Here is an 11,727-nt window from a genome sequence, read left to right as displayed (position 1 = left end):
TAATTTTCTAAATCTCTAACTTCCTTCCCAGGTTTCGGGGATGCTCTTGGAAGAGGTTCCCTCGTCAGGGTCTGCGGGGGACGCGCGGCGCCGCCATTTTGGTATCGCTCCTCGAGGTCGGGCGTTTCCTCGGTACGGAGGAAACTCTTCTCGACGAGAAGAGACGAGAGGTAGGCTTAGGAGCGGCACTGAGGAGAACGTAGCACCGACTGACTCGAAGGTGTCCGCCTTGGCTCGTTCTTGGCTCGAGCCGAGTCGAGCCGAGCCGAGCCGAGCCACGGGCGAAAAACTTGACCTCTCCTCCGCCCCCGGACCTCCTCCTCGTTCCTCCGACCGGCTAAGGAACGGAGGAACGACGAGTCCCACCTTCCAACCCGGAGAGCCAGCTCTCGCTCCTTTTCCCCTCTTCTTCCAACCGGACCCACTACCGACGCTCTTTTAGCGACACCGACGCGACCGCGACTTGGCTTTCCATCCACCGTTTGGTTGCTCTCCTCATCCTTTATTTATTTATTGATTTTTTCTTTTCCAGAATGGAAACTATCCAGACACGAAGGGACCTCTTCGCCAGGGTTCCTTTCATTCCAGAAGCTTCAGGATTTGGGAGATGACTTTGGAGTCCTGGTGGGGAGTCTAGACTCAGATGCGACACAGTAATATGGCGATAAATGATAAGAAGGATCGTTTCAATTTATTTTTACATTGGTGGCCAAGAATTTTCTCACGGAAGCAAGTTGATGGTTTGGGTGAGGAACCACAAGACCCGCCGCAGACCACTTTTCATGGCGGAGATGCACCCAGGAAAAGTGACGACCTCGCGTCTCCACGGCTGCAGTTGCATCTGAAAACGACGACACCGGATCGTGAGAATTGGCATTTAAAAAATATCTAAGGAATTACTCGGGACCGTTGCTAGAGGTTCTGAACGGTGTCACTTTCCCGCGTAGAAAGTCTCCTCGATTGTCGGAGTGCTCGGGAAGTCTTGGAATGAAACATTTCGGAATGAAGGCGAAATGCGATGAAAAATGAAGCGAAGACGCCAACGGCCGGGTGAACTCTTCCGCAACGCCTGGAGAACCGGAAGCTACCAATGTACGTATACGCTTCAAGAAAGAGGGAAAGGAGAGCGAACGTTAGGGTTCATAGATTACACCCAAGTGTGCTTTGCATAATTGGCCAGCAACGGCTCGTATCACCGGGAGGCCCCAAGCAGAGCGTAATTTTGCGGGAGATTCTTTGGGATTCCTCTTCCACCGAGACCGCGGATATTTAATTCGAGACCTCGTCTCCCCTCCGGTCCGTCCCAGAAAAATTAAAGGAACGAAGATATGGATCTCCTCCCGTTATGCGGAATTTTTAGCCGAGGAACCCGTTACCCGGAGATCCCTCGGTAGCTGGAAAATCTCGGCCATTGGGGTATCATTTTATTTGCGGGATATTTTACCGTACTTGGTTTTTGCCGAGATAAGTCGAGAGGAAATCATTATTCAGGGATCGCCGATTCGCGTGTTCGCACTTATTACATCTCCGCGGACCAATTGCGGAGTCAATGTACACTTCGGAGCTGAACGCGTGAGTCATACCCGTGGTACCGGTTGCGAGAATTTCCCCGCATTTGCAAAGAGTCGCGGAATCTGTAGAATTTCGGATTGTCAGGGATGGATGTTTATAATACTCGTGATTGATTTTTTAGGACGGGCCATGGAGTCGCCATTAGGAGAGTTCGACGCGTGGAGGATTCCGCATGTCGCGGGCGGCCAGAAGAGAATTTCCCAACGGCGTCTAAGTATCGGGTGGAGGAATTCCAAGGATGAGGATCGGCTCTCGCCTCTCGCGAGTCGATGTACTGGAAATGGAAAGGTGTATCTATGCGTCTGGAAACGCTCCTGGACGTCGGAACGACGCGGGAATCCGAGTCAAGAAACGCATTGACCCCCTTGCGTCTTACACCTGCCCAGCACGGTTGGTACAGGCTGGCACCGCACGCTTTGCAAACTCGCCTTTCATAATCAATGCGACAATAATCGTGACACTTTCTTCCGCAGCGATTAGCGACACGTCATCCGGCGATCATTAACAGGCGACGAACGTCGGGAGGGAATTGTTCGTTTGAATTAGCGATTAAAAAATGAAGGCGACTCGGGGCGCGTCGGCCCCACGCGAGGCAAGATGGCGGAGACCTCGACGCGCGGCAGGTAGGGATTTAAATGATTTAAATGATTCAAAATTCACAGGAATCGGAATCTCCCGAATATGCTTTCCAGGTGGAGGCATTCCAACGAAGAGATGACCTCTTCGAGGAGAGATCGTAAACGAGTCGTGTGAACATCCGAACGGGTATTTCTCGAGGCAGGTCGAAGCTCTCCGCGAATCCGAATCGAGAAACGGGTCGACCTCTTTGCACGGTGCACCTGCTTACGGAAGACCTGGCCCATCGAGGATATTATGCGCCGCAGGCCTCGACGTGTGACTCCTTTTTTTTCTTCACCCGATCGGTTCGTAAACACGGTATTTTCCTGCCTTGGAACTTTCGATGATAAATCACCGTCTGCGTTGCAGGGTTTTGCGCGGAGACTTCGACGCGTGGTCGGTCCTGACTCCTCTTCCAGAGACCGAGGGTTGCCAGGGAAAAATGCCGACTCTTGGAGGCGCGGTCTCGGGATCTCATCTGGAAGAGGTAATCATTTTTTATGTTTCGATGTTCACGCGTAATCCCGCTCATTGATGCACTTTCTAGCCTTCGTAACCGGTGCAGGAGTGCGCGCGACAATGTCGTTGACTTTGGCGGTGAAGGCTCGACTTCGACAAGTCCTGGTGGAGAGGCAGGGAGGGCTCCAGGGAGAGGCGCATTCCAGGCGAACTCGAACTCGGAGAAAGCCTCTTACGTCGTCTATGCCCCGTAATGCCCCGACGCCGCCTCGAGCTGGGATGGGCCCGTTAATAAACCCGCTGGACTCGCGCCCAGAATTTCGTGTAACGGCACCGACATCGGCATGCAACGCCATGTAACACCTCGGAACACTCGCCGGCATCTTCGGGGCACGGTACCCGCCAATACCTGCGATACCTGTACCTGGCATTCCCGTCACGGTTCATGAAATCAGGGGGACCGTGCGCAATGGCGGCATGCCTAGGCGTGCGTTTTTTTCTCGCTCCTCTTTCCTCTCTTTTCCACCCACCCGAGGGCCTTGTCTCGGCGATATCAACCCGTGAAAAGAAAAAGAATTACCGGGAAATTCGGTCGAGGTAAAGGGGATACCAAAATGGCGGCCTTCCCTTTCAGGTGGGATTTCTTTAACCCCCGTGGATGGAAGCAGGGAAGTTTGGACCTCGGTAATTATTGTAAATAATCCCGGGATTAAGAACGGTTCGCAGTCCATTGTGGGATTTTACTCTGCCGTAACGCTGTCGTCCTGGGGAATTGATCGTGCACTTAGGAGCGTCGAGTCTTCGTCTCGTCCGGCGCAGATTTATGCGCCTTCCTAGCCGAGCGTCTTCCTAAGAATACCGGGGATTTTATTATAATGGCGGTAATAAAAAGAAAACGGCCCGCCGGGCGCCGTGGATATTTTCTCCGTCTCGGCAGAAAATGAAGTCGAGGAAACCTGGCCAACTACCGTCGATAATTTACTGATTTTACGGGCCCATTTCTAGCGGAGAAAACGCCGAGTAATCGCGCTCGGAGGAGACGCGGATGCGTGCTCAGGGCCTGCGATTTGGACGCGTTTTTGAAAATAAAGGAGCGCCGATTTAGAGAAACCCGGGGGACGGAATCGATCTCCGGGAGGTTTCTCGACCGTGTCAAACGGGACTGGATAAAAAAGGAAATACTTTAATTGCTCGATTAACCTCGTAGTAAATATTAATGCCTTTTAAACGGCACGAGTAGAGGTTGTTGTCTCTCGTATAAAATAGATACTCCTTATCGAGTACGTCCCTTGTAAGTACACGTTCGAGTGAATGTTCGTGTATTTTTAATCCTTTTTTTTCTTCTTCTCTTTAATGACTTTATTAAATGGCGGGGATTTTTCTTCCGCATTCTCAGATCGCTGGGAACTCTCTCCGCCATGTTCGCGGAACTTCGATGTCGTATGGGGTACAAGAACTTGTATGGGAAGACCTTGTTCGTCACGACCGAGTTCTCGAGGAATGTCCACCGCAAACTCGTACGGAGGTATCGACTCTGCAGGAGAAAGCGGAAACCTCGCAAGTAAGCGTACAGAGGCGCATTTATAAGTGCACACAATTGCAGGTGCACGGCACACTTTTGTAGTCCTCTTTAGATTCGCTCTCAAATTGACCGTGAAATGTACCGCGAAGTGGCGATACAAGTTGCGAAAAAGCGGAAATGGGACTGCAAATTGAGTGAGGTTTGCAATCTCGGTTGGATAATTACGAAGATGGGAGAAATGAAGGAGGAAAGTCTGAGGAGAGAACGGCGAGACGGCAACTGAAATGGCGGACAAAAATAAAAATTAGTTCACTCCGATAAGAATTTATTTGTACATGAGTGTCTAGCTTAAATTATTCTCAGGAGTTATTTTGGTTCAGAAATAAATTAATGAAAGTGTCATTATTATGGAGATAAGGGTAATACTGGGCGTAGATTACTCACGTGCGTAATGCTTATGTAAAGTCGATCTTTATTCATTACACGCTTTTCCAAAAAGGGGTTGCATCGATGTACATCCTCCCTCGAGTGTTTCCATCTGCCGAGAACAAAGGGAATTAATCATTGCGATTTGATTTCTTTGGCTGGGAACGTTTTCGTTTATTCTTCGGGGATTCCGAGTGAAGCCATTATCCATTACCATTACTCCATTTACATTACTCGCTCTTGTACAAACCGGACGCCGTTAAATTTTCAGACCGTTGAAGCGATTTATAGATATTGTCCTTTAAAAAACTCAGAAATTGATTCAACGAGAGGAATCCGGAAATCCAGAAATCCAGACCACTTGAGATTATTTTCCTTCCCGAAGAAATTTCGATACTTTCCGAAATCGCGTTTCGCGGATTTCAAGAAGTACAACTACACGCAGGTTGATCACCATAATTTAAATTAAAACAATGTAGGATTTCTTCCTCGCGATTTCTTCGCTCTGATTGTTGGCTTTCACTTATCGGCCGTTACATTAACGATCATTATTACAGTTCCAATGGCGCCTGCCAAGCGTTGAAATCACTCGTCATTACGGTGACTACAAATTAATTCCAGGCCGAACAATGAGTCGCAACTTGATCTGTTTCAGTGAAAGAAAGTAATCCTTCCCTGGGCCATAAATTTCATCATTGAGAGAATGAAAAATTAAATAATTATTTAAGGTCAAGACGTTACGTCGTTTCCTCCGCCGGGAGACTTCAACGCCCGACAGGCTCCCTCGGACAGTAAATTAATCTACAGAAACCGCGGAAAATGTACCGAGATTCCGGAGGGATGCAAATGAAAACAGTCGTACTGGTGGCAATGGGATCGATAATAATATTAATAACAATAATAATGGGAGCAACGATGCCAAGGTCGCGTCGGAAATTAATAATAAGTCCCTTCTCGCTAGGAAATTGGGCGAGGGTGGCGTCGTCGCGTATGTACAGGATACAGGGTCGCAGGTACAACGATGGCTATGTACGCCTTCCCTTCGTACCCTGAAGAAATCATACCGACAGGGAAGACGTTCGCGTTCACCAGCATACAATGACGTTTGTACATGAGTTTCCGGCGTAAAAAAATCACTGGCAATGTCATAAACAGTCCCGCTGCAGTGTAAAGTATGTACAGGCACGGCTGGTTCGTCTTCTTCGAGGAAAGCGAAGTCCGGTGAGCCCTAGGTATGCAAAAGGCACGTCGACGGGGTTTTTTGAGGAACGTCCCGTGCCGAGGTGCTCGTAGTCTCCGGATGCGACATCGCCCTCGAGGAAGTGCGGGGTGTGCAATAAATAGGCGTCGAGACGGCCAGGTACGATCAGGAGACGACGCACTTCTCGTCCTTCTGGTGCGACTGGGGCGAGGACTGCGACGGAGCTCTTCGACGAGCACAGGCGACCGCGTCGTTCGGCACGTAGGATATCCTGACTCCTCCATAAGCTCTTCTAGGTGGCAAGGTGTACGCCGTGGCCTCGTCGGAGCTGCTCGACGTGCTGCAGGTCGAGCAGCAGCTCTCCTGATCGTCCGCCCTCGACCTGCACCTGCTCGACGCGCCTCCACCTGGGAAACGATAAACTCGTTACGGATAGTTCCAGATCAAACGTTACAACGAAATACTTTAATTCTTAACATTGCATTTAAATTAATAAAGAGAATCTGCACCGACCCCAGGACGAGGTGCTAGGAACTTCCTCCGGCTGCAGGCTCCAGGATCGAGGCACCCTGGCTCCGGCAGGTGACGAAGGCGAAGGGCGCGTCTCCGTCGGCATGGACGACGTGGAAGCCACGGCCAGCGTCGGGTCGTCGCCCTGAAATCGGACGCGTCTCGACGTCGGCGTCGACGGGTCGGCCTGGTTGCTCGTGGAGGAGCTGGTACCAGGTGCCGAGAAAGAGCCGAAGTTCTGCTGCTGGGACGGTCCAGGAAGAGGCGGAGGTGGAGGCGGAGGTGGCGAGGGCGGAGGTGGCGGGGGCGACGAAGGTGGAACCGGAACCGACGTTGGAATCGACGCGGAGAGCAGTTCCGGCATGCTCGATGCGTGGCTTGGAACGGAGGTCGGCGCACATCGCAGGGGTTCCCGATCTCTCGCCTGCATCAACCTGAAGAAAGAATTCCACCTTATTAAATTAAAACAACATCCTCCTCCTACTTTACGATACGATCAAAAAACTAATTCTACCGTTAATCGATTTTTTTATAGATCTTATTTGCAACTCGCGCGAACCTCCCAAGCTCGCCGTGGGCTTCTTCGGTGAAGGTGCTCCGTTCTTGCAGCAGCCTCTCGAGGTTCCTCTCGAGCAAGACCCTGTCGAGGCCACTCGCCCTGGACCCAGAAGTGCCGAGGGCGTCGCCAGGAAAATCGACGGTGGACGTTCCCTGGGTCGGCGTCGTCGCGAGCGAGAGGGAGTCTTGGAACCGACGCTGTTGCTGTTGCTGCTGTCGATGCTGCTGATGCTGATGCTGCTGCTTCCTCGGCATCCTCGGGGAGTTCCTCGGCGACCCCATGGGGTGTCTCGAGGAGGCAAGCGACGGCGGGGGAGGAGGTGGACTGGAGGACCCTTCGCTGGGGGGTGGTTGCCTCCTGCCGGCTCTGACAAAAATTAATATCGGTCTTCAATAAACGCCGTCCAAGAAATATATCCCTTGAGTACTGGATATAAAATAATCCTATGCGATCTTAATAGGAATAAAACCGATACTATCTACCTAGGAAATGACGGAGGCGGAGGCGGGGGTGGAAGTCCCGCCGAAGAGTCGCTCGGCGTCGTCGGGGGTTCCCCTTTGCTGCACGCTATGCTGCAGTAGATCGCACCTCTGCGGGGCAGAAACGGCCGACCCAGGAGGGAAGTTCTACACGTAGCACAGCAGAAACACAATTCGGTGGCATGCCAGTGCTGGCCCTCGTGAGACATTTGGCCCTGGTCGACGCCAATCGGTTCTCCGCAACTGTCGCAGTACTCGGCAAAGGACGCGTCGAAGCAGTGCAGACAATATGGCCGCCCCTCTCTCATGACGTATCGTTGACCTCCGAGCTGTAAAAAGCAAAATATATAATAATTTTCAATCCCCCTCTACCTACAAACGGTTCGTATCTACATATTTGTGAAATTCTTGCATTTGTATTGCATACTTTTTACATTTTTATATTTTTAAATCTTGGTACATCCTTAAACCCCACCTAGAATTTTCCGCAGATGTCGGACGCTCGATACGCGCCATCCGCAAACATTTTCTCCGTACGGTATAATTTGGTTAATTGTTAATTTCCAGTTTGATGCGTTGTCGGCTAACTAACCCGGTGCAAGAAAAATCCCGGGTAAATTGCGATGCCCACTGAAGGATAGGACGAAAAGGACAGTTACAGTTATCCTCTTAACGGAGTCTCTTAATAATCTCGGTGACCATTGGAGCCAGGGAGCTATTACAGGATCGACCAGTTGATTAACGTTTAAACGGGTAACTGTAACATTTAATTTCTCTCGGTGCGTGCCTGGCAGAGGTATCGGAGTTTGCCGGAGAAATCCAGCCGGATATTCCGGACGTATGCCCGCGTGACTAGTAGAATTCTTCCCGAGCTCTGCCCGCCGTGCCGGCAATAAATACCGGAGAAGATTTGCGATAGAATAATCAATGTCAGACCCCTCGCAACTCACGTGTACTTACTCCGCGGCCGGCTCGTAACCGCACTTTCCGCGCGGCGGATAAACGCAATTTCTGCCTGACCGGAGCGAGGTACGAAACGATTCCTCCTACGAAAGTTGTTCCGTATATTATACCGGACAACTTTCGTCCGGGGCACTTCTTTCCCGCGCCCACCGATAGAGCCGGTTACGCGGAGAGCGCGCCCACCTGTCGGTCACGCGAGTGTACCCCCGCGGGTCGCGGCCCATTGCAAAGTCAATTTCCAAGTAAACGAATCTATCTGGAAGAAAACGCTTCCTACAAAAGTTGTTCCTCCCTTCACCCCGGGGAACTTTCATTGGAAGCATTTTCCTCTGCGATGGCCTCCCGCGGTGGTAAGTCTCGTCCCCCCCGTCGGTCACTCCCTTCCCGATGAACCCTGAGAGTTTTATTAATATCTATCCCCAGAGTTAATCATCCAAGACATAAAAAAATTGTTCTAAGGAAGTTTCCTCCGGACGTGTCGATAAGACTCACTTGTCTATCGCACTCGAGGCAGGCGAAGTGCCTCATGTGCCAGGCCCTTCCTTCGGCCTCGGTGCACTCGTCGGCGAGGATGATCTCGTCGCAGGCGCAGCACCTGGGCTTGAGAGTCTCGGCGTGATGGCGTCCGCAGTAGAGTCGACCGTCCCTCCAGAAGTAGATCAGGTCGACGAGGAGTTGCCGACAGATGCAGCAGACGAAGCAGCCAGGGTGCCAGAGGGCCGAGGGACCCGCTCTGCTGGCCCCGACGACCATCTCCCCCGCGGCTATCCCTCGTCCGCACTCCCTGCATCCCGTCCCATGAGCGTTCTCCAGCTGGCTGGCGTGTCCTCGGCCCAGGGCTTCCCTCTTCCTCTGTCCGGCGAACACCCTGAGCTCGCGTTTCTCCTCCTCGGAGAGGCCGCTGCAGTAGCGAGCCTCGTTGTCGTGGGGTGGCAGCTGTTGCAGCAGCTGTCGCACGCGCTCCCGTTCACCTGCGCTCCCCACGTACGGGATCTTGTCCTCCGGCAGGGCGCTGAAGTAGAGGTGGACCTGGAAGTACCAACGATTAAGTGACCTGGAAGTACCAACGATTAAGTGCCCTGGAAGTACCAGAGGATGAAATGGACCTTGAAGAAGCGAACGTTAAAATGGACCCGGAAGGTGTCATTCGAACGGTCACCACAAGCTGGAACGAGTTCCTCGGTACTTCTCGTTAGGCCACCTCGATTCGACTCGTATTTAAGCAGACTCGACAGGAACGTTTAACGCGCTGATTTCCCAGACGTTCCGGATAACGAGATATCTCACGGTTCGAGTTGCCATCGACGATATTTCGCGGTTCCCACGTATCGCTCAAAATGACTACTGGGCATTCCTCGAGTTTATGGCTTTTTAATGCTTAAACCGCGTACTTGCAAAAATGCACAGCGAGGAGGGTATCGATATACCGCTAATCCCATTAGCGCTATCTTAAGAAATAAATGCCCGCTTTTTGAGCGATACGTATGTACATTCTTTTGAAATTAAATTCAGATTAAGAAATAAATAGCAAAGTACCTGATCCGGCCTCAGGCCGGGAGGTACCCAGGTGTACTCCTCGAGGGCGCATCCGCTGTCGTCGTCGCTCTGGGAGTGCCTCTGGTGGTGCACCAGGGCTTCCTGAAGGGGCTGCACCGCTGCAGCTGCAGCTGCCACGGGGGGTGCCGCCGCCTGCACGGGGCTCTTGAAGGGCTCCTGGTGAGGGCCTATCCCGCCGCTCTGGAAGGCCATCGCCATGGCCATTTGCGAGCTGGAGCTCAGGGCCAGGCTCGAAGCCGCGCCTGCGTCCGATGGCACCCTCCGGTGGTCCTCTCTCGGACACCTGCAGCTTCTGCAGACTTTTCTGAAAGCAAAGATCGAGACCCTTAGACTCCGATTCTCGAATTCCCCTTACTCGCAACCACGTCAGGGCGATGTTAAGTACCTCAAGAATAACCGTGAGACAATTGGGAATTTTTTTTTTTCTAATTGTAAGAATCCTAGATTAATCGTGTAATTGTTCCGCGTATTTCTTCAGGGTGGCGTTTTAGAACGAGGGGGCGAAAGGCCTAACGAGGAGCAAAATTGATCCTTACTCGCAACCACGTCAGGGCGATGTTAAGTACCTCAAGAATAACCGTGAGACAATTGGGAATTTTTTTTTTTTTCATTTAAGAATCCTAGATTAATCGTGTAATTGTTCCGCGTATTTCTTCAGGGTGGCGTTTTAGGACAAGGGGGCGAAAGGCCTAACGATGGAGGAAACGAGGAGCAAAATTGATCCTGCATCCTCGACGGCGTCGTAAGGGAAGCACTCGTCAGATTACGATACCACCTGTGGAGCTTTATCACCGGCCTGTCATTTAAATCCCCATTCGAGCAGCGTCGTGAAACCGATAAGGGGAGGCGAGCGGATATAGAAATCCGTCTCGCCTTCGCGATCTTCCAGGGGCTTCCTACCGTTTCGATTATTCATTAATTAATCCCCCGGTATCGCGGTAAAAGGTGCACCGGTTCCAGGGAGATCGATCGATTCTACCTCGATGACATCCCAAAGTATATATGCGGAACCACCTGTGGAGTCTTATCACCGATCCCGTCATTGAAGCGCTCCGCGAACGAGCTTATCCCTATCGCTTAGAAAACAAATATCCTCTGTGCTATTAAAAATAATTGTAATAAATTCAGGAAGCAGGGCTGAAGATTTTTAACATTAAGAGAACGTTACCGTCGATATCAGACCTCTTCGTATGAATTTTTATACGATGGTCAGAAAATACTGAGGATTAGGTAATTGTACTTTTTATATCCCCTGCTTTCTAGACCCGGCAAGGATGTCCGTCGACAGGGCCTTAAAGGGCCTTAAGGGTTGGTTCCCCCTCGACGACTTTTGCTCCCGAGGCGAGGGAGGGCAGAAAGGGGCACTTTATAAATAGCTGGGTACTTAGTCGTAAACCGGGCATGTGCCTTTGAATTCCAATTAGGTTTAGCACGGACTAATGGCTGCGAATGCTCGGCTCGTAAATCAAAACCCGAGGCGAAGCCGGAGGAAAGGGAGCGAGCGGTGTCGATCGGGCTTAATGAAATCGATAGGCTTGCACCCGAGACGTCCCGAAGGAAGGAAGATGCCGAAAGGACCACTAGGATCCCGAGGGAACGACTCGAGAGCCGCGGGGTACGCCGAGGTAAATTATAACACGCGTTGAAGTCTCCAGCCTCGAACCGGCCTCGTTAGCGGAGTCCCGGGATTCCGACTTGTAAATTCGAAAATTAATAATCCCGACGAAATCCCGGGAAAGGACTCGATCAACTTAATCCCCTCGACTCTCCCCCACCCCTAGGAAATATTTCCACGTCCCCGTTATTACCATACGAGTCTCGACATACAGGATCTATTTTTTTTCACCTTCGCACAGTTCAG

The 11,727-nt window shown here is 51.4% G+C and overlaps 1 protein-coding gene across 4 annotated transcripts in view; it reads right to left on the bottom strand.

Moving 5' to 3' along the window:
- Positions 1-4,746: 4,746 nt before the first annotated feature.
- The window catches only part of LOC105701768 (protein prickle), a 63,370-nt gene continuing 56,389 nt past the window's right edge, over positions 4,747-11,727 (bottom strand). For 3 of the 4 annotated variants that reach the window (XM_012428820.2, XM_012428819.2, XM_012428818.2), the window contains 6 exons: positions 9,846-10,170; positions 8,802-9,338; positions 7,350-7,675; positions 6,868-7,233; positions 6,312-6,742; positions 4,747-6,205 (listed from right to left, as the gene is read on the bottom strand). In XM_012428820.2, coding sequence (XP_012284243.1) covers positions 5,964-6,205; positions 6,312-6,742; positions 6,868-7,233; positions 7,350-7,675; positions 8,802-9,338; positions 9,846-10,170 — 2,227 coding nt within the window. In that variant the 3' untranslated portion in view covers positions 4,747-5,963. The remainder of the gene's footprint in view (positions 6,206-6,311; positions 6,743-6,867; positions 7,234-7,349; positions 7,676-8,801; positions 9,339-9,845; positions 10,171-11,727) is intronic. The other variant, XM_012428822.2, reaches the window with a different exon arrangement.

This window comes from Orussus abietinus, unplaced genomic scaffold (genome assembly GCF_000612105.2).
Source record: "Orussus abietinus isolate OABI.00-Male unplaced genomic scaffold, Oabi_2.0 scaffold24, whole genome shotgun sequence".
In the NCBI taxonomy this organism is placed as follows: domain Eukaryota; kingdom Metazoa; phylum Arthropoda; class Insecta; order Hymenoptera; family Orussidae; genus Orussus; species Orussus abietinus.
This window is presented reverse-complemented; position numbering and strand designations above follow the sequence as displayed.